Below are 27,562 nucleotides of genomic sequence, written 5' to 3'. Positions count from 1 at the left end.
CTTCATGATGTTTTCCCCATTCATGGAATTAGGGTGGGCGTGGCCTATGTGTGACACATCCGGTCTGTGGGACGCTGTTTTGACATCTCTGCTCTAGAACAAATACTTGCTAATAACTCAACGATTTACTCTTCTCATTTTTTCATTCACATGAAAACTCTTCCCATGAATAAAGAAACATCTTATGTGTCTCTGATACAATTTAGAGCACAAGAGAAATGAAACTAAATGGGCCTCTAATCTATAGAGAAGGAGAAGAATGTCCAGTTTAACTGAGGTTGATATTTCCCAAGTTGGTATGCAAACCTGAACTTAGTTGTTCTTCTGTATTTATATTTATCCTACTGTTGTGATTCCCAGAAGAAAAAGAAAGCCATTAACTGATACAGCTATGGGTTTAATGGTGCAGAGTAAGAATTAAAAAGAGAGATTTGAAGAAAGCAAATGCAAGTTGTATGAATCCTACATTGTTTTGTTTAGTTCTACAAAGATTAATATTGCTATGAATTTTCTCTTCCTCTTTGCAGAAAGTAGATGTTCCAGTGATGCTTCAACATCTGAGGGAACAGAGAATGTTCATGATCCAAACTATTGCACAGTATAAATTTGTCTACCAAGTCCTCATCTTATTTCTACAAAATTCCAGGCTCATTTAACATCTTCAAAAGAGACACTGCATCTTTTCATTCACTTATTTAGACAGCCTTTTTTGGTTTGGCTGAGAATTGCCCTACTACAAAGCTTCTTGCTTTGCAGTATTTTGTGACACCTAATCAAAATTGCTTCAATGATAAGGACACTTTGTTCTTCTTGCAGATGATTTTATATGAAATAATTTATTTTTTTTAATGATGCGTGGACTTTCTTAATTGGTGGAATGTGGGGTGCCCTTAAAATTATGGAACCACATTTGACACATTTCTTTATTATAATCTGTCTTTAGGACGGGAAATAATCCTATCTGGAGAGGTTCTCTTGACCATTGCATTTCTATATGACTTGCAAGGCAGCTTTGCTATTTTATTGTATTCTATTTTATTTTTGTGAAAAGAGTATTTAGCAATCTGTTTTCAGGGCTGTGCACATAGAAAAAACCCAACTTAAAAAATATTTGACTTTTGTTCAAATTTAAAAGCAGATGTCTGTCTATAATATTATTGAAAAGGAACAAGCTTTTGCCCTCTAAAATACATGCAGTGCCTTACAGAATAGCAGTGGGATTTCCAATAAGCTCAAGAATCCAAAGGTTCAGTACTAAGCAAGTATGATCATACTGGTAGTACCTTGATGATGGATAGTAGCAATATTTAAAGCTATAAAATAGCTGAAATACTGGAATGAAATCTTTTCTAAGAGATTTTTTAGGGTCTGAGCGAGATCTATTCAATCCAAAGTCCTAAGTTGATGCTGTATCTTGAGTCTGGAAATTGCCCTGCACATGATGTGAAATATCCACATCGGGAGTTTTTCAAGTCAAATTATTCTTTGAATCATACAGAGTAAATATGAAGATCTTTTTCTATATTTTGGTAGAACCTTTCTATATTTTGGTAGAACATTGGACATATTTTGGTAGAACATTCTGTTGGTGCATGCTGATAGTGGCAGAGTCATCCTTTCTGTGACTTCTTCTCTGTTCTCTTCTAAGGGAGAGGTATATATGGAGAATGATTGTGTAACTCTTTTTAGAAATCTTAATAGGTTAACATGCAAAAAGCTGTTTAGGTTAATGTTGTGTCCAATTACCATAAGCCAATAACTACCTATAGCCTAGGATAGCAGGTATGCGTTCAAAGTGTTTTAAAAATATCCATTTAAATGAATAGGAAATGCTGACGGTTACTGATTTAGTGTTGCTTGCAAATGAGAATGTTCTAGTGGTTTGGGTATGTGCCCTAAGTGTCTTCAGGCTCTAAAAACCCCTGTAGGGTTTGTATCTGCAGGCTCTGTTGTGTGGCTGCAATGCATTTCTTGGATTCATAAATAATTTTTAAATATCTCCACATAATATAATAATTATGTTGACTTTTTATTTATTGTCTCTGAAAAATCAGGTGAGAGATAGATTGTCATGTACAAAATCTATGTTGTCGCTAGGACTTGACAGTGACTTGATGGTACATAATCATTGATCCATTTATCTCAGTAGCGTCCACTCTGATTTCCCATCGCTCTCCAAGGTCCTGATTCAAATTATTTCTCCCCTCCCACTGAACAAAATAATGTTTAAAATAATATTCGACACCTATGTTTTATCTATATTTATATGGGTAATCCTTGACTTACAACCACAATTGGGTCCAACATTTCCATTTCTAAGGGAGGTAGTTGTTAAGTGAGTTGCGCCTCATTTTAAACCTTTTTTGAGATAGTTGCTGAGTGATTCATTTCAGTTGTTAAGAGAATCATTGCCATTGTTAAGCAAATCATGCAGTAACTAAGTGAATCTGGCTTTCCCCACTGCTTGTTGGAAGCTGGCTGGGAAGTTTACAAATGGCACTCACGTGACCCCAGAATAGTATAACTGTCATAAATATCTGCCAGTTGCCAAGTGCCCAGATTTTGATCACATGACTATGGGGACTATGGGGATGCTAAAGCAGTTGTAAGTGTGAAAAATGGTTATATGCCATTTTTTCAGTGCCATTGTAACTTGAAATGGTCACTAAATGAATTGTAGGAAGTGAAGAGGTTGAGGGAAGAGGGAGTTTCCTTTGCACTCACAAGAGATGTAAGTCCAGCCCTCCTTGAATTCTGTTGACTCTTTACTTCCAATTTGCTTTGACCTTTAGTAGTTCAGATTCTTGTAAAGAGCATTAGCATGCAGTCATTTGAACCACCTTGACTCCTGATTTCTTGCACCTGACATGAATGGCTGTAAGTCAAGGACTACTTGTACTATATTTTAGATAGTATAGTATATAATTTTTTTAAAAAAAAAATCTGCAAGATTACTTTGTAGGGATTAAGCCTACAATCTTGACTATATGTTTCTGGGAGCAAGTCCCATTGATCTCAGAAGGATTTGCTTTTAAGTATATATGGATTAGGCCTAAATTATTTCACTGCCTTCACATGTTGAATCTAAATAATTAATTCACCCCAACCTTGCTAAGAAAAAGACAGAATTCAAGCCACCTTAAATGTTTAGGAAAAGAATATATAGAGAATGTCTTCTGTTGATGCTCCTTTGGAGACTCTTACTTCTTTAGTGTGCAGTTTCCAGTCCAGCATATCTTTGCCAATGCCAACATATCTCTTGTTAAATTAACTGAAACCATTTAAAGTCTTTTAGTGGCATCTGCGTGATAATTGAACAGAGACGCTTTGCATCTGGGAAGCTGGCCAAGGAATAAACCTTGAAGCAAAGTGTATTAAATTAGTTATCTCATTATAGTTTTTTGAATAATTTTCTAATGATGAATTAAGTTTGAAACCAGAGCTGTCAAGTCCCATTGCTCTATTTGGCCTGACAGGTAGGGAGTTAGAAAGAGAAAACAATCCCCTCCAAGGTCTGATTACTCTGAGATTTAGGATGTGATCAGTATAGTCTTGGCTGTTCTAGAAATATGCAAACCAAAAGAAGTTATTTAATAAGCAGACATAATGGATACTAAAAAAGGAAGTGCTGATGAGACATTGCCAAGGCTTTTTGTCACGATGTATACCTATCTTGCACACAAGGGAAAACTTTTGCAGTTAAACACCAGTGCCCAAGACCAAGCTACTAATATTAATATAATAAAGAACTATTACTAATATAAATAAGGAACCATTTTCACACTATGACTACAAGGAGGATGGTGTTCAAAGAAAAAATTTAAGACTTTTAAGACATATTATTTTAGTGTGATTTTTATACTAATGTTGACCTTAATAAGCTTAATTTTAAAAAAGTTTTGCTCAAATTTTAATGACCCTCAGCATCAGAAGCTTTTTTATTTTGTTAATATTTGAAGAATCGAAATTCAAATATTATTTTAAGTGTCATGCTTTAAAGACAAAACTGATATATTAATGATCTTAATGATTTCAAGAATGAACTCACTTCAAGAAATATATCCACAGATAGTTTGTGAAAAAGCAACTATCATTAATCTCAGAATATCATAATGCTTCAGAGGACAATGCTATAGTCCCTGTTCCTGTACTGGATATAGAGAAATGAATGGAACTTCAATTGCAAGCAGGCTTTAGAGTAAGACACTTGTATTCAAATGTATTAGTGAACATAAAGTTGAAGTATGGTCTTATATTCGCTTTCCTAGAATTTACATAGATTTATTATTCACCCCAGTTCTGAGATAAAATTTCACCTTAGCCAATGTATGGCCTGTGGAACCAAAATTCTGGTTTAAATTAAGTAAGTTAATTTCAGAAAAATACAGGTAAAATTATAATGTTCCTCTTGTGCATTAATATAAACAATAATTAAATATGAAATTGTATAAAAAATAAATAGGCAATATTGATATATCATTGCAAGCAAATTAATATTGTGCAAAAATGACAATATCTAACAATGTGCACTTTATAATCTTTCTCCCCAACTACGTAATAGAAGGATCTTATGGCCCATGAAAGCATGTGTTTAATGGAAGCAATTGGCTTGGTTGTGCTACTCCTTAGATCAGGGGTCTCCAACCTTGGCAACTTTAAGACTTGTGGACTTCAACTCAATAACTTAATAAGTTATAAAGTGTATTACTGTATAATGCAGGTTTTATAATAATGACATTGAAGCCTACTTAATTTCCAGACAGTTATAAATGATCTGGACCAGTATATCTAGAATATTTTTTCTTTCAAGGAATTGCTCTGAACTTTTAAGCCTTTTGCATACCTGCATACTGCTGCACAGTAGGAAAGTAAATAATTGTCAAGTTCTTGTGTGATTTCTGAGAGGAATCTTTTGAGTAGTTAATGAGACCTTGTGTCAGATTAGTAAGATCTCGTGCTAAATTAATTACATCTTGCAAGATTTCAATGAATCCCGATATTACTCCTATCATGCCAAATATTTCCTTACTATGTTTTTAGTAAGCATGCCTGCTGCATTGCCTACTCATGTTTAAAACCCTTTTTTCTGAAAAGTCTACCAAATGTTATACTGCGGAGAATTTCCTGAGAAGGAGGATTTTCTATTGAGGTGCCAAGATTTCACAACTCCAGGATAATAGCTTGCTCTTTTCTGTCCAATTTATACTAGCGGCATTCCTTGAAATAACAAACAATAAATAAACCTGGCAGTCATTTGTTACTTACACATTTTTATTTGCAAACTCATGACCTTTTTTGATGTGTAAAATTGGAAATGTATTTCAGGATGCTAGTGTTAGGTATGGGAAACACCAGCATCCTGAAATACATTTCCAATTTTACACATCAAAAAAGGTCATGAGTTTGCAAATAAAAATGTGTAAGTAACAAATGGCTTTGTTCCCCCCACTCCTACCCCCTTCGAGTAGTTTTTTTACTCCTGGTGATCTGGACAAATCCCTGTCATTTTCTTGGCAAGATGTTCAGAAGGGGTTTGCCCTTGCCTGCTTCCTAGGGCTGAGAGAGAGTGGGACTAGAACTTAATGTCTCCCAGTTTTAAGCCTGATGCCTTAATCACGACACCAAATGGCACTCTCTTAATTTTATGTTGTATTTAATAAAGTGGTTTAGTACGTTTTGAATTATCTTTGCAGGTCTCTTGATCAAAAGGTAAAATTATTCCCATAAACATCTCTGTTGCCTTGTCACATATAGCTTCTGCCATAAGCATTACTACCCAAAGTTGCAACTAAAAAGGCATGACTAACTTGTAAATCCAAAACACTAAGATAAGGACAGTAGTTACTGGAGATACAGACAGACCTTTTCAATCTTACTGTATTCCTAAGATCATTCATGAGGGATATATATACAAAACCATGCTATTTAGCTTTTATGTTGTAGCTAAAATTTCTTGTATCCTTTCTAGATTATGATGACTAGTTATTGATGGTGACATTGGTTGCCTGAATATATTCCTTCTGGGCTTTCATATTTTGGTAGCAAATTTCTACACTCACATTGTTTTTCCAAATCTAACTTAAATATTACCCACACCCATAAAGTGTATCCTACAACACATCATTTCTTAAATAATACCAGAAATCATTAATAAGTAAAAATTCACTTAAAATTTCCTACTACCTTGAAGACTGAGATTCCTCTATATACTGTAAGTGCAGTTAACATTGATTGAAAACATGACATCAAATCAAGCTGTTAATCTGTTTTTAAATAAATACTATATACTGCCCATTATGTTTCAGACATTCATGGAATACAGCCTACATTTAGAACAAGGGCTGCCACAATTATGTATCTACGTGTGTTTAAAGGTTGGAGTTACCATGCATTTTGCCTGGACAATACTGGATGGGGTTTCCTCATCTGGACTCCATTGTGCATCACATTTTCAGATCATGTAACCCATTCGTATGATGATGTAGATATTTTTTAGAACGCCTTCTTACGATATATTCCACCGTAGCACCAAAGTGTAAAAAGAAACATATCTCCAAACCTTGTCCTCAAATAATTGTTTATACATTTGTAGATGCTCTGACCTTGCACTGAATTCTTTCAGCTTTTTTTTAGTGTTGGCTGTGCAAAATACAAATGAAATTGATATTAATTGTTAAATAATTAGGATATAATCATGCTCCATAATAAGAGCGTTATTTTAACTCATATTACAGCTTTGCACTTTCATTAAGCTTATACAGCATAAGTGAATCTGCGATTAGTCTCAAATTCAGTGATTCTATGGATTTTTATAACAGCATTCTCTATTTCTTTAGCAAAACAAGAAAAAGGTCTCCTGTAATCCAAAGTATGGTTTCAGCTGGGAAAGATTTCATCCACAAGTTAATTTAATGTAGGAAGTTCTGTTAAAGACTTACTGACAATGGTTCCAGCTTATATAAATTAGTAAAGGATGAACCCCCCCAAATTGCAAGTATAAGTCTAGACTATCACTTTAGCCATATTTAGATATATCACCATTAAGTGTTCGAAACATAATTCACTTTAGGGATTAACACTTTACAGTTAAACCACAGAAATAAACCACATTGAGTTTCAGCTTTAGGCTTCATATCACAGGACAAAAAGGAGCCATTTGCAGCTCCAGAGTTGCCAACAATCCCTTGTTTTATGCTCCCCCTCCTCTTTAGCACTGCTAAAATTGGCATAAATCTAATATTTGGGAAAGTGTAAAGCAAGTTATATGAATGACTTAAAAAAAAACCTTCCAAAAGAAGAGAAAGAAACTCTTAACCTCTAAAACATGTTGAGAGGTATTCCTAGCTGCTAAAAGATAGCACAGCCCTCTGGCCTAGAAGCCCTTTGCCTGATAGATAGGTAACGTTGTCTCTGGCCATTGCTTTGTAAGATGGTAGAACATTGGGCAATCATGCAACAATTAGAAAATGCCCTGTGCGCTAAAGATAATGCTACAAAGTTAATTGTTTGACTATTACCTTTAAAAAATGCATTTCTTTGCTGTGTTAGACTTCTCTATATTCATATATTTCAAATAGCTTGTATTTGTCTTGATTTTTTATTTTTTAATGAGCCTGCCACAGAAGTTTGCAAGCTGCCTTGAGTGCCATTCTGTAATATTTTCTTTTGGAAACAATTAGAATGGAATGTAAACTTCCATTGCAACAGTAGATTTGAATTCTTCACTGACAGCATAGGGTCTAGAAATGAGTTTATCACTGATGATGTTTTTCTAAAATTTTATGTGTGTGTATCTGTGGGTGTGCTGCTGTTCAGTACTAAAAGGCATTAGTAACACTAGAAGATGCAAAGTAACAATAATTGTCTGCTGAGATCACCTCCAGTTTCAGCTTAGTACCTTAAGACCAATATCTTAAGTGGGTATTTCACAAAAAGGTTCTATATGGATGTCCCTGAATTATACCAAATACTTGCTTTGTGTTCTGGTTTACTGCAGTATTTTTATTGCTCACTTGAAAATTGCATTATAAACTTAAGTCCAGGGCCATCGTAGAAAAAATATTATTTCTTAATTGTACATTTTTAAATATACATGCAATTAAGTTCAGCCCTTTTATGAATTCATTATGGTTGCCATAATCCATTTCCCATTGTTTTGTACCATTAAAAGCCTTAAAAAACCTATGCATGCCATTTTATATTTGTATCAGTACATAAGCTTCTGCTTGTTGGTTTCTTTTGTATAAAAGCAATTGACTTTTGACAGTATTTTGCACTTTCTCCGCTTTCCTTTGGTTTTTTATAATTTTTATAATTTTTCTTCAGCATATAATTGCAATATGTTTTTTACATCTTACACTGCCTTTTTGTAAATATTTGCAATGTAAGAAAATTTTGATTCAAGCTTTGTTTTGTAAAAGATTATGCTTAGCCTTCTTATTATGCAATAAAACTTTTTCAACTTTCTAATAATCAAGTGTATTGATTTGAAAACATTGGCTGTGACTATTTTGTATATGCTGTTGAGTGACGCAGTGGCCTAGAGGTGGAGCTGTCACCTCAGAATCCGGAGGCTGTGAGTTCAATCTTAGGTAAAGGCAAATATTTCTCTCTTTGGGCACAATGAGAATATATCTGCTGAATATAACTCCGCACTGGCAATAGGAAGAGCATCTGGCCAGTAAATATTCAGCTCCATTCAGTTGTCCAGCCTCCACCCTGCAAGGAATTATGGGGTAATTTAAAAGGCGTTCACATCAGATTTGGATTAATTTAGAATCAGTTTGCTCTGTATAATTTATTTTGTATTTAATTATCTCTCACTTTTACTATTTTTATAAACAAACTCAAGGTGGCAAAAATATCTAATACTCTCCCCTCCTATTTTTCCCCACAACAACAACCTTGTGAAGTGAGATGGCTGAGAGAGAATGACTGGCCCAAAGCCACCCAGCTGGCTTTCCATGCACCATCTCCAGGATATGTGCTGAATGAGAGAAAAGGCAGCTGTTAAATTTGCCTAATTAAGTTTTAAAATAACTTAATGACCTGCTCGTGTGTATGGAGAGAGGAAAGGTTGGAGAGACTTATTTGCTACATGTTCCCATGCCTTCTCTAGACAGCTAGCATAAGAAAAACTTCCAAAAATTTACTGAGTTTCAGCAAAGTAATAAATAACCACTTCAAAGAATAGCAGTCAGTCACGTCCAAGAAGATACTTTATTTTTAACATACATAACAAGCATCTACAAATTACAAAATGAAAAGGCATTCATATACCATATTCGAAGATGAATTAGCATGCTGTTTCTAATCATTTTAAAAGTTTAAAAATGGTGAGGGAATAAGTTAGCGTTTTCCAAATAAGAAGGGGAAGGCACTATGGAAATGATACCATATAATAACTATACAGGTATCTGCAGATGCTGCTGGTAGAGCGGGAAGATGCATAGCTTTCAAGAGAGAAAAAGAAGAATTAGTAAGTGACAAGAATTACCTTGTTTCAAATCCAGGAAGAGAAGAGGACGTTCACACTTTGATTCATCAAAAATACTATTGGCACTAGATACTTTCCACTCTTCTGGTCTCACACTTTTTTAAAAAGGAAAATGTTCCAAATTGTTTAGGCACTTTTAGACATGTAGAAATAATATCAAATATGTCCTCTGTGGATGCTAATCCGTTCATTATTTAAAAGATACAGTCCTTGAGTCATGCTTGACTTCTTGTCACTGACAACTATACAGGTTTCTATAAACAGCACAGAAATTCTTTTAGAAAATGGTTTGTGTTCTCTATTTTATGTTGTAGATAAAATTCAACAATTTTTGGGACTTTCCAGTGTGGTTTCCCATGTAAGAATAATCTGGGTCTGAACCTGCTGAACTTTTTAAAGCTCAGTCAGGGTCAATAAGGTCCCGTGATAATTCTGTCACTCAGACAAGCCAATGAGTAACTAGGTAACCAGCAGAGAAAGTTCCATTTGAGACTAGGATTATTCAATCGTCCTGGCAGTTTTAGTTTCAATGCTGTCCATCCCACTTCCTGCAATGAGGTTTGAAAAACACTTTGCATCTGTTGTTGAAACATAACGTTATCCAACAATCAGCATTTGTTTAAAGTGCTGTAAGAAAGCATCAAGTATGAAGAAACAGCCCATCTGTTTGGAAATTACAATTCATTCAAGTCTGAGACAGGAGAGAATATTTATAGCTCAGGTTGTAGATTTAGGCAGGTTTGTCCTCCAAGCTTGCTGCTTGCCTCCCAGACGTTTTGTTACCAAACTAGGTTACATCTTCAGCGGGGTGCAAAGATCAAAGATGGACCAGGGAAGGAAGACAGCACCAACATAATAGACAGAATCAGTTGCAACAATTGTAACCAGTTCTACTCCAGCAGACAGGACAACAGTTAAAAACCAGAATCCATGAACACCAGCTGGCTGTCAAATGGCATGACTCAAAGTCCCTGATCGACAGTCAAACCAACAACGAACACTGTTTCAACTTGGACGGAGCCAAATTCATTGGCCACACGAAAGCCTGTCAGGCATGTGTGTTTATCAAAGCCTGGCATTCTGCCAATGGGTCCATCAACTAAGACATTGACATAGAACAAGCATACAAACCAATAAGGAAACAGACCATCCAAGCCACCAACCAACCACAGAATCGATCAACTCCTGACTATCAAATTTCATGCCTCCCAGCAACCGGCCAGAAGTCATAAGACCAGAATCAGTCTTATAACTCAATCAGTCCTGTGATTCAATCACAAGACTAACCAACCACCCAGGTCCTATATAAATGAACAAGACACTTTGCCCCAAAACCTTGCTGAAGATGTCACCTAGTTAGTAACAAAATGTCCAGGAGCCAAGCAGCAAGCTCAGAGGACAAACCTGCCTAAATCATTCAAGTTTCTTTCCAATTAAACATATACCATAGAATTAGTCTAAATGTACTTTTAGCGTTCAACCCAAGGGTCTTCAAACCTGGCAAGTTTAAAACTTGTGGACTTCAACTCCCAGAATTCCTGAGCTAACATGACTGGAAAAGGAATTCTGGAAGTTGAAGTCCACAAGTCTTAAAGCTGTCAAGTTTGAAGACCCCTGATTTAACCAATCAGCTTTATATTTGAATTTTTAAGATAATACATTGCCTTTAATTGGAAGAGGCAAAATTAAGCTGAATAAAGTCCATCATGTGTAGCAGCACTGAATACTATTCATGGCAGAAAAGGATATTTCTTAAGATTTAACTTCTATATAAACAAGCTGCATTGAATTCTATTTGGTATCGTTATGGCCAAATGAGCAGAAGGCACTTGGCAAATGTATGCTTCTTAAAATACATGCAGATGAGTATCAGCTAAATGTTTTTTCAAAAAACACAAATACAGTAAAGGTATTTCCAGATGGGGGAAAAACCTACCTATTAAGGAACAGGAATACATAATTGACAAGCTTCCATTTTTTTCATATTAAACCAGGCATGTTAAGTTATAAAGCAATTCACAATGCTAAGAAAATATATGAAGTGTTCACAATCCCTAAATGTATTATTAGCACAAACTTGAGTAAGCATAGTAAGGATATAATTAGAGACAAAATATATGCAACATCAACAGTCAAGTTGTATATCTAATAGTCTTGAACATTTTTAACTTCTGAGATGCAAGGCGTGTAATTATATTTAAAAGTTACAAAAAATGGTACCCAGGATGTTTTTTAAACACCTAAATCACAATAACGAGGCAAACAAGCAATTCAGGTCAAGCAGTGTTGTCCAAATTTAATTAGTTGTTTTGCATAAGATACAATACATTAAACTCAACTGAGAAAAGAACTGGTCATTTTTGCACATGATCAATCAAAGGCATTAGCTGTGTGAAACCATGGCATTTTCTTAGGGAGGAAAAGGCATTCAGAATTAATTTATCAAGGCTCAGGATATTTCACATAGACCTCAGAGAATGGAAGAGGCAAGGCCCAAATGCACCACATGTTTGTCATTCCAATTATTTTACAGAAAAGCTTTCATTCCTTGTCAATTTTCAAAGCACCCCTGAAGTTTCCATAGCAAGGCTTTTAAAGAAAGGTTGAAGGATTACATAGATTCAAAGACTCAGTGGGTCTCTAATTCCTTTTTGATCTCTATAACGTATGGATGATCTTTCCCATGTGCTATCTCCATGATAGCGATTGCCTGCAAAAGGGGAGAAAAATACAATTGATTCCGACAGCCTTGGTTTATGAAATATGCTCGTCAGGGATTCCAAAGAGTCAGAAACCTCTGGCTGGTTTTTGTCCTCTTAAATGTACCCCATTGAAAACAGCCCATTTGATTGTAAGTATCAAACCGTATTCTATACACAGTACCTTTGGTCCTGAGAGATCTCTGAGCTCTTTTGAAAGGCATAGAAAAGCAAAAAGTTAAATGACATTATATCTGCTTTTCTATTCCAAACTTAAGAGGACTTTTGCCTAGGGCTGTTTCGATCCACATTTGGCCCTGATTATATTTTTTAAAAAAACCTGTGTTACAAAATGGAGTTTGAGTAGTCAAGAAGAGTGGGTCATGCTCCCTCGGTAACCTAAGTGACCATATAAGTAAAGCTGGCCTTAGTCCATGCTAAGACCCTTACAATCATTTGTACCACAATTAGGAGGGAAGTACTTATACTTATAAATTGTGGCAATTTTCTCAGGTTTTTTTTTTCCCTCCTAGGATAAATTAACCACTTAGTTAAAATATTTCAACAAAGATTTAAGACAATACTTTATTTTATTTTTATTCATTTTCTCTTTTTGTTATTTTTATACATAATTCAAGGCAATAAACATACCTAAAAGGGATTAATAGTTCACCTTGATGATTCAAGTTCCTATTTTCAGTTAATAGGCCCACCAAAAGTGAATAGGATTAAACTGAAATCATCACAGATATAGATTATCATCTACATGGGACTGCTCTTGAAGACCATCTAGAGCAGGGGTGTCAAACTCATGTCATCACGGCCACGTCACATGACATATCAGGACTTCTTCCCTCTTCACTAAACTGGACGGGGTAGGCCAGCACGTGACGCATTTGACACCCCTGATCTAGTGGCTTCAGTTGGTCCAGAATGAAGCACTGCAGGCGGTGATGAGACTGCCTCGGTAGGGCCATATAAGACCTCAGCTTCACAAGCTATACTGGTTGACAGTTTGCTTCCAGGTGCAATTCAAGGTGTGGTTGCCCTAGATGGCATAGGGCCTAGTTGTCTCCTGTAAAATCAACCAATCTGGTAGGATTCCTTTGATTAAACAACATTATCTATTGGGACCCCAAAAATCACTTTCTATGTAGCAGTGCTTTGCCCTCTCAAGATGTGGCTTTTTGCACAGGCCTTTGGCAAGTGTGATTGAAGCACCTTTTTCCTCTTTTTCTTTGTTTCCAGCTGGGTTATTTCTGTCATCTTTATTCCTTGGCTGTTGTTATTATTTCCTTGTTTGTAAATGTTTTTAACAATTGCAAGCCTACCCATAGTCACTAAGAGTCAGGCGGCTTATACATTTTAATAATGATGATGATAACATTTCTATTACAGATACTTCCCTGAAATACTTTCAATTGGAAAAGCACAGCCAACTAAAATCAGATATATAACATTTAGAAAAATATTTTGGAGGTAATTCCAGATTAATGGATATAATTAATAATAAAAATTATTTATATACAGCAAGGATAGGATACAATTGACAATTTGTCACAAAGCATCTTTCCCAAGGTACTGAATTAATATGTAGGCAATTTAAAATCAGTATGTTATTAGGAGTGATCACAGAATTAGCTAGTGGCAGGAGGATACAAAGAAATTCATGAAGGTGAAATCTCAGGTTAATTCTAAAGCAAATTAGCCATATTGGCAATGAATCAATTTAGGTGGAATCACACAAAGTAACAAAAATCGGGGAATAAACATCCTTCTTCCTACATGAATCATCAACTTATTTTAGATGAATTGTCCTCTTGAATTAAGACTGGTGTATAATTGATATAAGCTGCTTTCTGTAGTAGTTGCTTCCATTAACCCTTGTATACTCCAGCTTCCTTTTCATCTTTGCTCTAATTTCTAGAAAGCTTCTATCATTCCTGCCTGGATGGTGACCCACTAGAAGGCATTCCAGCAATTGTCCCCACAGAAGCAAAACGAGTCCCCCAAAATGAAAAAAATGGAAGCAAAATCTGTGTCTCTACATCTACTGCTCGCACACACATCCCTCCTCCCCAACACATGGTTTTTTGTGAAGCCACAGACAAAAAAAATATTTTGACTACCATATGCACTAACATTCAAACTAGCTGCTGAAATGCAATCTGCTTGGTGCCACATGTCAGCTTTGACCACAGCCAAGAACATTCAGTTTTTGAACAGCTTCTGACTATACACAAAAGCATGAAAACTCAGAACAACTTTTCAGTAAGGGACCTTGTTGGAAAACCCACATGCGTGAATTAAACTCAGCTCTCTCTTTCCACTACCTGAACTGAACAGTTAGAGCAACAACAAGAAATACACTTGGGAAATCTTTAGAATCATTTATTTTAAAAATAATTATTTTGATTTGAGGGACATCTTTTATTTTACTATTTCGGTGGCAGGCAAAAGTTGAATGTATGATCCTATATACATTTAATAGGGAATAAATCCCATTAAAATCAAGGAGGCTAACTTCCAAGTAGGAATTCACAACAAAGAACATTATAATACAAAGCCCTTTGTTATGAACAAATATTCCTAAGCAAAACATTTCTATGTGACAACATGAAGGTTCAAATTAAACTAACACCAATATTCTGCAAAGACAAGAAGTATACCTTTTTGAGAGCCTTAACACCAGCTGATCTGTTTTCCAAGCCCATATAAAGTCTTCCCAGCTTCAGCCACATGGATGCCACATTGAGGGAGTAAGGAGGATAGTGCTTACTGCAAAATATAAACACACATTTGCTTATAAAAGAGTGTGATTTCTTAAGATACCCAAGAGGTATCTATCACAGTCCTGCCTTAACTTAACTTGACCATGAAGATTTGTTTTAGAGACAGTGGATGTTTCACAGTATTCTCATGGAAGGAACTTTAGTTAACTGATGTTCAATAGATTAAGATTTTTTTTTTAACATTTTTGTGCAGATAGTCGTTCAGGGAGGAGGCAATCCAAGAGCTAAAGTATTAGTATACCAGACCCTTGGTGGTTTTTAGCCAGCCTAAACCAGCTTAGGAAATTAGGCTCCAAGCCCATAAAAGCTAGGCAAGGATCAGGGGTGATAAATCTGATTTTGGCCCCAGGGGAAGAGTGTGTTCTTGTGCTTTCCCTATCACCACTCCCCACCAGCTGATCTATGACTTCACACTGGCATCTGATTCAAAGGGAAAGAGCTGTATTCCCAGCTGGGGGGAAATTATGCTCTAAGATAATAATTTATCAAGGAACCTACTGATTGCTGGCTCATGCACCCATATATACAATCCTGAGGTTTACAAGGCTGGCGGGTGATGCTTCTCTGTCAATAGGCTACAAAATGTAGCCTTTTTAGAACAATTTTGTTTATAGCCTTAAAACTAAAATACCTAAGAAGCGACCCGCCCTGTAGAAATCTGCCATTTCAAAGAAATACTGGTTCTTCCCATACAGAAGGTGAGCTGGTTCTCTAGATTTTGGACAGGGACTCCCACAACCCTTTCTTTTGTTCATGATGGCTGCAAACTATGATAGCTGTATTCCAAAGCACCAGGAGGCAATCGGACTGCCTATCTGTGTGATACAGACGTGCCCATATACCTCAGTGGCTCTTTAAAATCTAAGCCAATGAAATCTTTTTCCAAACCAAATGCCTCGAGAAGCCTTCTGAAGTACCTCTTGTAGGCCAGAACTCTGCCACAAGAACCTGCCTTCCTCTTCTCCTAAAACTCTGCTGAACTTTGTCAATTCCTGTCTTGAGCAAAATAGAAAACCAACCAGTTACAGTAGCAATGCTGGAGGGGAGCAAGAGGAACAGGCATACTGGGGAGAAAAGTGTTGGGAACATAGGATCAAAGAAAGCTGCCTTATATGAAGACAGGCCATTGGACCCTGTAGCTGTGTCTTGATATTACAGTACGGCAACAATTCAGTTCCTACATTTCCAGCCATAACTAGAAATGCTGACAAATGAACCCATGATCTTTTCCATGTAAAGCTGTATATGAGTTATTGTCCTCCTCATGAAGGATATATTGGGTAGGAAAATCTCCCAGATCGATAACTTATATGGTGCTTAAGGTCAAAACACATAGCTATCCTAGCATTCGGTTTTCTGGGCAAAATCTGCTTCATATTTTGTGACATCAAAATAGATCCATGAATATTCTTAATTTCATGACTCCTTAGGTATGAAAGCAAGCGGTCAGAATATCAACCAGTCATAAACACAACATGAGACACTGGGAAGATTGGCTAGCAGAAGAAGAGAACCAGAAACATAAAATTTGAGACCTCTAATGATAGAAGAGGTCAGAGATAAAAAAAAATATTTTTATCATAGAGCCTACCACTTGATGGGCCTTAGAGATAGGGTGCTTTATAAAATTTCAGTCACACTGGGATTGTTTATATAGTCAACATCCATAGTTCGCTTCCCATCTTACTGTTTTTTTCTCTAGAACTTTTCATCTAATCTTCCAGAGAAATTTATTTGTTTTTTATATATATATGTATGTTATTCAGCTTTGTTCGGGTATTTTCCCATGTCATTATAGTTGTGCTTTTAAAGCTGTAGCAACATTTCGGCAGAATCTCATCTACCATCATCAGGCTTCTGTATTGTGTTCGTCTGTGAGTCAGACTTTTACAGTGGTTTCAGATTTAAATTTGGGGCTAGCCTACTGCTGTGCCAGAATGGTTTTTTCTTCATCATGATTGGTTGGGAGTCTTGGTCTGTGTTTATTGGTCTTGGAGTTTGCGGTGTTCTGCTTGATTGGTGTTTCTAATATCTTCTGTCTGTTTTGTGGCTTTTTTGTGTCTTGATTGGCTGGCAACATTGTGTTCCTGTATTGGAGGCTTTTAGTGCAGCTTGGCTCCAAGTAAATGGACGGCTATCATTTATTAGGAAGCTAGGTTTCATCTGGGTGCCTTGTTGGGGTGTGTTTGAGCTGGAGGTATCAGGGGGGATCTGTTTGTGCCCAGGTGTTTGCCTGGCTAGTGGTGTGGAGATTTTTTTTGTTTGTGAGTGCAGGCTTCCAAATGATTGACAGTCTGGTGGAATCATCTCTTCTATTCATGCTTTCAGGTCTTTTTTCAATCTCTATGGCTTCTCTGATAATACTGTGGCTGGGGTTTTCTATAGTGGCTAGGGTTTTGGTGCCACTGAAGTTGATGCTATGACCTGTGGCTTTCATGTGTTGGACTAGTGAAGAAGTGTGTTCCAGCTTTTTTACTGCATTTTTGTGTTCATCCAGGCGGGTACTTATTCTTCTATTGGTCTGTCCAATGTATGTGGCCGGGCATGATGTACAGGGGACTTCGTATATGCCTTGGTTTTCCAGGTCAATTTTGTCTTTGGGGTTTCTAAGGATGGCTGCTACTTTTCTGTCTGTTTTGAAGGCAGTCTTGATGTGATGCCTGTGTAGTATCTTACTGATTTTGTCTGTAGTACCTCTTATGAACACAGCAAACTCCAAGACCAACAAACACAGACCAAGACTCCCAACCAATCAGGATGAAGAAAAAAAAATTCTGGCACAGCAGTAGGCTAGCCCCAAATTTAAAACTGAAACAACTGTAAAAGTCTGACTCACAGACGAACACAGTACAGAAGCCTGATGATGGCAGATGAGATTCTGCTGAAACGTTGCTACAACTTTAAAAGCACAACTATAATGACGTGGGAAAATACCCAAACAAAGCTGAATAACGTACATGTAAGTACCCGCGAAAACTTAAGAAAACATACATACATACATACATACATACATACATATTCAAACATCAATGTAAAGTAATTAAAAGTTGTTGCCTCAAGAAAATTGTCACCATAAGCAGGCTTGTGTTGTTTCAAGTAATTGTTTTAGGTAATTTTATATTGCACACCAAAATACTTAGGAATGTAAACAGTGTGTTTAGTTAGATGTATTTCTTTACAGAGATTTCAAATTACTATATTGTACAAATTGCAAGAAGAAAAGTCAGATACCTATATGGCTTAATAATCTTCTGCCCATAGCGCAAAGCACCTTCCCAGTCTTGTATGTACAGACAAACTCCCATGGCCTGATACATCATATGCAACATGTAAACATTACTCTCTGCAAACACAGAACCCATCTTGTCCAGACTGAGCTCACAAATCTCCTGCAGTTCACCTGGGGGTAAGCCAAGAGTTAAGGTACATGACAAATAAAAACTACATTTTCCAGGTTAGGTTTCTGAATATTATGTCTCATCATTACCACCTCAACTGAAGCTATAACCTATTTGCTTTTTTTCTTACAGACTAGAATTTAAGGAGATATTCATTGTAAATATGTAGCCTCCTAGTTAGGATTTTCTCTAAACGCCTAGAGTAGAGGAATTATATTAATGATGGCTTCATATGACATTTGGCCTTTGAGGTGCTGCATAGTTTCAGCTCATCTTTGCATGTTGTTTAAAACCTACACAAAACAACATGAGGCTGATAGTAGAATTTCAATGATACCAAATATTTTCTCTCTTGCTTGTTTTCATTCCAGGAAGATGGAGCATGCTTTCAATAAGGATGGATGGAAACAACACCCTATTTCCAATCCACCTCAGTCAGATGTCTTATGACAGCCTCATCCTGTTTCCAATGCTGATCTGTAGGGGGTTTTTTTAGATTGTATGAACATCAATGAACATTTTCACCGCTTATTCATAATACACCTCATATATTAGTTTAAATGTTCAAATTATGGTTCCAAAGGCATTGTGTGTGTGTGTGTGTGTGTGTCTGTCTGTCTGTCTGACTCACAGACGAACACAATACAGAAGCCTGATGATGGCAGATGAGATTCTGCCGAAACGTTGCTACAACTTTAAAAGCACAACTACCATGACGTGGGAAAATACCCGAACAAAGCTGAATACCATACATACATACATACATACATACATACATACATACATACACTTTTTGAGCTGAGAAATACATTATAGAACAACTGTTTTCTAATCTGTACCTTAGTCCAGGAACCATGAATTAGGATGGCTTAACAATGCAGTTCAAATAAAATTCTTAAAATGTTTCTATTTGAGAGCTGCAACCCAAATTTGTGGAAAATCATTTTTTGGATATGCCTCAACAAGTGAGATGGCTAAATTGAACTGAAATTTCAGCTTTGCAGAAATGGACACAAGAAAGATAACATCAAAGGATATATTTGTAATGTTTGGCCCTCCTGAATTCCTCGATCACATTTCTGGCATATCTGATCATATCTCGCACAGCCTCCGTTGACGGAGGCTCATTCAGTTTACGGATTTCCAGTTTATCTTTGTCCTGAAGGAAAATTTATAAGAAAGTTACAAAGGCTATTCCAAAAACAAAAAGCAGATCCACAGGCAAACTGCAGTAACTAAAACCGATCAAAATGTGTAAGGCATCTTAAAACTTGGTTCCTTCTGGATATATTGGCTAATTTCTATCAAACTCAAAGCCATGGGCTAGCTACTGTGATCATGAGGAGATCTGGAAGGCCCTAGATTACAGAAGACTGACAAAGAAGGAAGTTAAAATTAATTCAATTTCGAAATGAGATCTGACTTGGAAGGCTACAATTCTATCTATAAGACAAAAGTTACTAAGAAAGTAAGAGAGCGGTTTCTTGTTTTAATTCATCAATCCCCCCATGGCTGGGGATGAGGGATCTATGACCCTTCTACCCTTGGCTTCTGACCATTTCACCTAACTGATCTGAATTATGGAACGTTTTTGGAAAAGAGCATTGCATGGTAATAGAAATAAGTGCTGTGGTTAAGATACAATTAGGAAGGGAAGCAGACAAACATGAAATGGAAACTTAACCTGGGTTTTAATCTCTCCTTAGTTCTAAATGACCTCAAAAATCCCAAGTCTGTTTGGGGGTCTCAAGTACTGCAGGCACTATCAAAATGCTATATATTATAAGAATAATGTTATGATCTGAGTCAGTCTAACAATCTAAGTAATAAAGCATATCATTAAATGGTTAAATTGGCTTACCTTTTCTTTAGTTAAACATTCCCTGCAATCACAGGTAAAGAAATAGGAATCTTTTAATCGATCATTCCTATCTTCTGTTGGATACAATAAGTCAATGTAACTGGTAAAAATCTGAGAAAAGTAAAATGATAATTGTCTAACAGCACACAGCACACACAGATTTTAATATAGTCCACCTTATACTAGACCTGTTGTACATACTATGCATATGAAACTCCAATGACAATTATTTTTCAAAACTTCAGGATACAGTAAGCTTCCTTCCAATGTATGTTTCTCACTTCATGTAAATAAGTAAACAAACAAAAAGAGTCAATAGACCCAAGAAAATAATAATTCCTAATTAGAGGTTGTTACCGGATTAAAAGACATAAGAAGAGCCAGATTGTCCAGTTTAATACAGAGATTAAGGTGCTGGCCTAAAAAACAGGAGACTATGAGTTCTAGTCCCACTTTAGGCATGAAAGCTGGCTGGGTGACTTTGGGCCAGTCCTTCTCTCAGCCCAATCTCAACTCACAGGATTGTTGTGGGGAAAATAGGAGGAAGAATGAGTATTAGGCATGTTCGCTGCCTTGAGTTACTTAAAAAATAATAAAGGTTGAATAAAAATCTAATAAATATAAACAAACAAATAAACAAACCCCAGGAATGCATGCTATACTAAGCAGTCCCAACTTGATTCTTTAGAATTATAGAATAACAGAGTTGGAAGGGACTTTAGAGATCTTCTAGTCCAATCCCCTGCTTAGGCAGGAAACCCTACACCACTTCAGACAAATGGTTATTCAATCTCTTCTTAAAAACTTCCAGTGTTGGAGTATTTACAACTTCTTGAGGCAATTTCTTCCACTGATTAATTGTTCTAACTATTAGGAAAGTTCTCCTTAGTTCTAAGTTGCTTCTCTCCTTGATTAGTTTCCACCCATTTCTTCTTGTCCCGCCCTCAGGTGCTTTGGAGAATAGCTTGACTCCCTCTTCTTTGTGGCAGCCCCTGAAATACTGGAACACAACTGTCATGTTATCCCTAGTCCTTCTTTTCATCAAACTAGACATACCCAGTCCCAGCAAACATTTTTTATATTTTTAGCCTCCAGTCCCCTAATTATCTTTGTTGCTCTTCTCTGTACTCTTTCTAGAGTCTCAACATCTTTTTTTACATTGTGATTACCAAAACTGGATACAATATTCCAAGTGCGGCCTTACCGAGGCATTATAAAGTGGTATTAACACTTCACATGATCTTGATTCTGCCCCTCTGTTTATGCAGCCTAGACCTGTGTTGGCTTTTTTGGCAGCTGCAGCACACTGCTGGCTCATATTTAAATGATTGTCCACTAGGATGCCAAGCTCCCTCTCAGTTACTACTGTTGAGCAAGGTACCACATATACTGTATCTGTGTATTTTGTTTTTCTTGCCTAAATGTAGAACCTTATTTTTTTTCAGCGCCCAATGTTCAAGTCTGTCAAGATCCTTCTGTATCTTAAGCCTATCTTCTGGAGTATTGGCTATTCCTGCTATCTTGGTGTCATCTGCAAATTTGATGAGTTACCCCTCTATCCTCTCATCCAAATCATTGAATAAATAAATGTTTAAATAAATAGCATTGGTAGAACATACTCTGGGGCACTGCATTATAGAAGGATCAAATCAAATCACCACCAAAAACCACTCGTGGACAAATACAGCCAAACAAATGAAAGTTGCACATCTTAATTTAGCCTTCTCTTTTTTTTCTTCAGTTCCTTCCATATATAAAATAGCATGTCAGGGTCTTATGCTTATTTCTATTATCATAGATAGTTATAAACTACCTATATTTTTTCTAAAAGTTTCATAATAAAAAATACATTCACATATAAGAAAAACAAAATTAAAATGACCTTAGTCCCATTTTGAATCTCTCACCTAAAATTAAATATGATAAAACCAAAGAAAGAAAGCAAAATATCTAATTGTTCCACCACAGATGCAAATTGTTCATTCTATCTGTTCTTCTTTGTGTCCTTCACTTTCTCACAGCATGCTTAAGGCAATGATGTTAGTTAACAATTGCTTTTTTTTACTCTACAGCAAGTGCATTTCAATTGCTTTTTCCAGACACAAAATGTGAAAGCCAATTTAAACTTGCATGCTCCCCTTCCTCACACACAGTGGGGATTTTTTTGACAGGTTTATCATGCAATAATCACATTGAACCAGAAGATGGAAGCATAGGCCATACCACCAAAGATTAATGAGTTAGAGTTTAACTCTACTTAAGATTCTTTTCCAGAAGTTCAATTAACATTCTCTCCATTTGGCCTGTTAAAACTTTTCCTCTATGGCCCTTTTGTTTCCAAAACAAATATAAGGCATACAAGGAAATCAGGGTTTTTCTGAATAACCCCATAGTAATCAGGAATGCAGTAAAAAAGGTTCCAGCACCATTGCTATGGCAAATTCAGATGAGAGTGAATATGCAGGAAGTGAGAAGTTACATTCCTAAACTGCTCCTTCACTATGAGAAGATGCCTATTTGTCTATTTATCTTGTTATTTTTCTGTTCTTCAGATTTAGGTGCTTGAATTAGCATACAGTCCCAGTTTTGCAGCAATAACATTTTGAAAGCATCTTAGAGTGCTGGAGAGCAACTGTATGCCCACTTAATTACATATTCTTTGCTAATGAATCCAGCAACTTCACAATGTCTTCTCTTGGTTAAATTGCACTTAGCCAAAATGTCCCACTCCTAGCAGTGTTATTCAGCCATACTGAAGATTTGAGACAAAAGTACCGTTTTTTTTTTATTTAAGATTCGGGGAGAGAAGTGGGAGAAATAACTGGGATTACCATTTTAGGAAGCACACTGAAAAGAACCACAGTCAATCAAATCCCTGAAGATAAAGATGGAACTACAATCATCTATATGGAAGGAAGCATGCACTGGGGTACCCAAGGGTTCTATCTTGCACCCAGTATTCTTCAGCATAAACAATTTAGATGAGACAATAAAAGGGGAATTCATCAAATTTTCAGACAACACCAAGCTGGAGGGAAACACATGAGAAGATAGGCTCAAGATCCACAGGGATCTTGACAGACTTGAATACTGGGCTCTACCCAACAAAATGCAATTCAGTGACAAGAAAAGTAAGATTTTACACTTAGGCAAGAAAAACCAAATGCATAGATATAGAACAGGTGGTACTTGGGTTACCAGTAGTAACCAATAGGTGTCCTAGTGAACAACCACCTAAGTATGATCCAGCAGTGTGCTGTAGCTGCCAAAAGTCAATGCAGTTCTAGGTTGCATCAATAGAGGGATAATATCAAGATCATGTCAAGTGTTAATACCATTATATACTGCACTGGTAAGACCGCACTTGGAATATTGTGTCCAGTTTTGGTCAGTGTGAGACTCTAGAAAGAGTAAAGAGAAAAGCAACAAAGTTGATTAGGGGATTGGAGGCTAAAACATATAATAAACAGTTGTAGGAACTGGGTATCATTAGTCAAATGAAGAGAAGGACTAGGAATGACATGATGGCAGCAGTGGTGGTATTTGACCAGTTCTGCCCGATTCTGGCGAGCTTCTGCGCCTGCGCAAAGAGCACATTTGGCATGCGCGTGCACACAAAGTGTGTGCACGTGCGCAAAGTGCCCCCACCAAGCACGCCCACTGACCAGTGGCAACAATATTTGAATCCCACCACTGGATAACAGTTTTCCCAGAGCTAACAGGTAGTCACAGAGAAGGGGGAGACAATCTATTATCCAAAGCACCTGTGGGTAGGATAAAAAGTAACAGATGGAAGTGATCGAACCTAGAATCTAGGAGTGATCGAAGCTAAAACCAAGGAAATATTTCCTGTCAATAAGAAAAATTAATAAGTGGGAATGCTTGCTTGCAGAAGTTGTGGGTGCTCCATTACTGGAGGTTTTTAAGAAGACATTGGATAACCATTCGTCTGAAAAGGTATAGGATTTCCCGCTTGGGCAAGGGGTTGGATTAGAACAAGGGTCTTCAAACTTGGCAAGTTTAAGACTTGTGGACTTCAACTCCCAGAATTCCTGATCTAACATGACTGGAGGAGGAATTCTGGGAGTTGAAGTCCACAAGTCTTAAAGCTGTCAAGTTTGAAGCCCCCTGGATTAGAAAGTCCCTTTCAGCTCTGATGTTCTCTTTTTTGTATTCCACTTCTCAAAATGTAGCGTCACTCTCTTCCAGTCACTCTCTTAGAGTCACTCTCTTAAAACTAGAAACCAGATTAAGCAAATGAGATACCATAAACTTGATATTACTTATTTCAGTAATATTGCATAAACAAAACATTTGGCCTTTCCCCATGCAACATATTTGTTATACATTCTTGTATAACGTATTTGTTATACAAGCCCATAAAAATTGCACATACCTCATCGCCTGTTTCAATCTCTTGAACTGCTCTGACTTCAGCCACTGTCCCTTTATAGGTAACAATCACATTGGGGCAACAACTGTGGTTCATAAGTGCCACACTGAGAAAAACAGGATTTTTTTTTAAATAAAGCAATACTCCAGTTTATGCAAAGGTGTGAGATATCTTTCCAACACAGGAAAAGGTTAGCACAATATAACATGGAGATCACAATTTGCTTAATTTTTAGAATATGTTGCCACCAGCTATTATTTTAGAAAATGAAGTTTGTATACAATGTAGTTAAAGGAATTAAAATCACAAGTTATTTTAAAGAAACGGAGTTCAGTGTGTGTTAACTTTCTCACTGAAGCAACTGTACTAAAGTACTTTCACTGTGCCTGGTTTGGGGTAGGGTGGTGAATTTGCAAACCTTTCTATACAGGTTGTTGTTTGACTTACAATAGTTAATTTATTGACCATTCAAAGTTATAATGGCACTGAAAAAAGTGACATGACCATTTTTCACAGTTACAACCTTTGAATCATCCCAAAGATCATGTGATCAAAATTCAGAAGCTTGGAAACTGGTCCATACTTATACCCGTTGCTGTGTCCAGCAAAGTCAATGGGGAAGCCAGGTTCACTAAACAACTGTGTTACTAGCTATATAAAATCCAGTGATTCACTTAACAACTATAGCAAGAAAGGTCATAAAATGGGGCAAAATGTTTCACTTAAAAACAGAAATTTTGGGCTCAATTGTGGTCATAAGTCATATCCAAGTGTTAATATATTACAGAAATGATTATTCTATGACAACACGTTCTGTAGCTAAATATCAGTATAAGTCATAACAGACTCAATCATAGTTGAACCACAGGTCCCACATTCCAACTCCCAAAGGACAATGTTGATTTCATTGTTTCAAGACATGAAGATCAATGCCCCATTGGTGTAGATGATGACCTTCAAGGTTCTTTTTGCCAAGTCATTAATTTGTAGTCTCCTTCATGGTCTATGTCCTGCTCTTCCTTCCTACAAATTGCTAAAAATTGAGAAACAACGAAGTCATGTGACCAGTGATGGGATTCAAATTTTTTACTACTGGTTTTGTGGGCGTGGCTTGGTGGGCATGGCAGGGGAAAGATACTGTAAAATATCCAGTCAGAGGTGGTATTTGCCAGTTCTCTGAACTACTCAAAATTTCCACTAACGGTTCTCCAGAACTGGCCAGAACCTGCTGAATACCACTTCTGCATGTGACCACATTTGGGCATTTGGCAACTGGCTCACTTTTATGTCCAAATGCAGCATCCTGTGGTCAGACAATCATGATTTGCTACTTTTTAAAGTTGGTTTCCAGTAGTTTTGGCCAGTTTCCAGCAAAAAAAAACCATTCAGAATAATGGGTTAATGACTGTGCCATTCCATTAACATTTGCATGACTCACTTAATCACTACTGAAAAAATGTAAAAACAAAACAAAACACAGGACCTTAACTTACAACCCCAATGACATATAGTCAGGTTTCCAGTCCCAACTGTATATCCCAAGCACCAACAAGTAGTTCAAGAATATCTAGCCTGAACCTCAACACTATCTAAGCTAAGCAAGTAAAAGGGGAGGCATATTCCATTTTCTCCATGGGTCAGTTGGCCAACTGGAATTCTTCTCTGTTTCTTTTTGATATTTCAGCATCTTCATTTTCTATGAGAATTTTAACTAGAGAGGCCAGAGGCTTTGGCAAATCCTTGTGCATGCAATATTTTTGTTTTGCCTTTGAAGTGTTTGATGCTCCATTTGCATCTATTCACAAGTTTTAAGGCTGGGTTCACAGAAGTCCAAAGAAATTGAACGTTATGTCTTTACTTCATAGCTTTCTCTCATTATAGGTAGATTACTACCATAAAAGATTGTAATATACCATATGAGACTATTCAATCTATTACAGTTTATATCAGGTTTTTGTAAACTGAGTCTCTCCGAGTTCTTCTGATTCCCAAACTTTGGCCATTCTCTCAAGTGAAGGTCTCTGGAGGAGCTCTTGCCAGTGGAAGTAGACAACACTAAGTTAGAGAAGTAAGTTATTTTACTTTGCCTAACCTAACCTAATGCAAGTTCTTCTGTTCAGCAGTCATTCCTAAGGCAGAAGCAGAGATGCTACCTAGAAAATCAGCTGCTTGGGTTGAACATGGAGTAGTTGAAAATGGTGTCTGAAGTACACGTTGGAATAAGGACTTCTGGTTCAAGTCTGTAAACAAGCTAGAGATCTTTTTAACATTTGTTATTAGAAATAACATTAATACGTGGGGGAAAATTATACAGTACTACTCAAATGCTTACTCAGGAAATATTGCTGATCCCAAATGTGAAAGTTCTTCATCTTCAATTGTGAAGCCATTGCAGTTAACCTGAGAGAAGGGGGAAAACAGAAGCACTCAGATCTTAGAAATTAAAAAAAAAAATCCACTGGTTTACTTAACTCTGCATGATAGTTGACCCCATTCATCTGTACCATGCTGATTAATCTGATTATAACACTGCTTATTCTTAATTAAGTCTTGCTGTTGAACTACCAGGATTACATAAGGGAGCTTATGCAAAGTTTATAATCTAATTTTGCCTGAAAAATTAGAACTGCATGGCCTAGCTGGGGCAGAAGGACCAAACCACACAAATAAAAGATGGAAGGCTGGGAGGATTTTTTTAAAAAAAATCTCATTCATTCATAACAGTTAAATCTAAAAAAATAGAATCTGAAATGATAACAGTCCAGAAAAACATGAAAGTAAGCTATTCCTACTTTAAATTGCTTAAGAAATAATAAAAGTATATTTTATTTCTTTGAGGAAAGTAATTCAGTCTTAAAACAACTCCTCATTTAAACATGTAGCATTTTATCCCAAAATTCCCCAGCAGAATTCCTTGAAACAT

General features: G+C 36.6%; 2 protein-coding genes across 3 annotated transcripts in view; one reads left to right on the top strand and one right to left on the bottom strand.

The window, feature by feature from the left end:
• The window catches only part of PTPN14 (protein tyrosine phosphatase non-receptor type 14), a 135,129-nt gene extending 126,660 nt beyond the window's left edge, over window positions 1–8,469 (top strand). For both annotated transcript variants that reach the window (XM_087933363.1, XM_026695759.2), the window contains exon 19: window positions 528–8,469. In XM_087933363.1, coding sequence (XP_087789489.1) covers window positions 528–656 — 129 coding nt within the window. In that variant the 3' untranslated portion in view covers window positions 657–8,469. The remainder of the gene's footprint in view (window positions 1–527) is intronic.
• A 3,297-nt stretch (window positions 8,470–11,766) lies between these two features.
• The window catches only part of SMYD2 (SET and MYND domain containing 2), a 35,652-nt gene continuing 19,856 nt past the window's right edge, over window positions 11,767–27,562 (bottom strand). The window contains exons 6-12 of the mRNA XM_026695761.2: window positions 26,972–27,039; window positions 24,643–24,745; window positions 20,247–20,357; window positions 19,424–19,544; window positions 18,219–18,393; window positions 14,865–14,973; window positions 11,767–12,206 (exon numbers count right to left, since the gene is read on the bottom strand). Coding sequence (XP_026551546.1) covers window positions 12,126–12,206; window positions 14,865–14,973; window positions 18,219–18,393; window positions 19,424–19,544; window positions 20,247–20,357; window positions 24,643–24,745; window positions 26,972–27,039 — 768 coding nt within the window. The 3' untranslated portion in view covers window positions 11,767–12,125. The remainder of the gene's footprint in view (window positions 12,207–14,864; window positions 14,974–18,218; window positions 18,394–19,423; window positions 19,545–20,246; window positions 20,358–24,642; window positions 24,746–26,971; window positions 27,040–27,562) is intronic.

The sequence above is a fragment of the Pseudonaja textilis genome, chromosome 1, assembly GCF_049901715.1.
Source record: "Pseudonaja textilis isolate UNSWEBS1 chromosome 1, rPseTex1.2, whole genome shotgun sequence".
Taxonomy (NCBI): Eukaryota; Metazoa; Chordata; class Lepidosauria; order Squamata; family Elapidae; genus Pseudonaja; species Pseudonaja textilis.
Note: the sequence above shows the minus strand (reverse complement) of the source record. Positions and strands in the feature narration are given on the sequence as shown.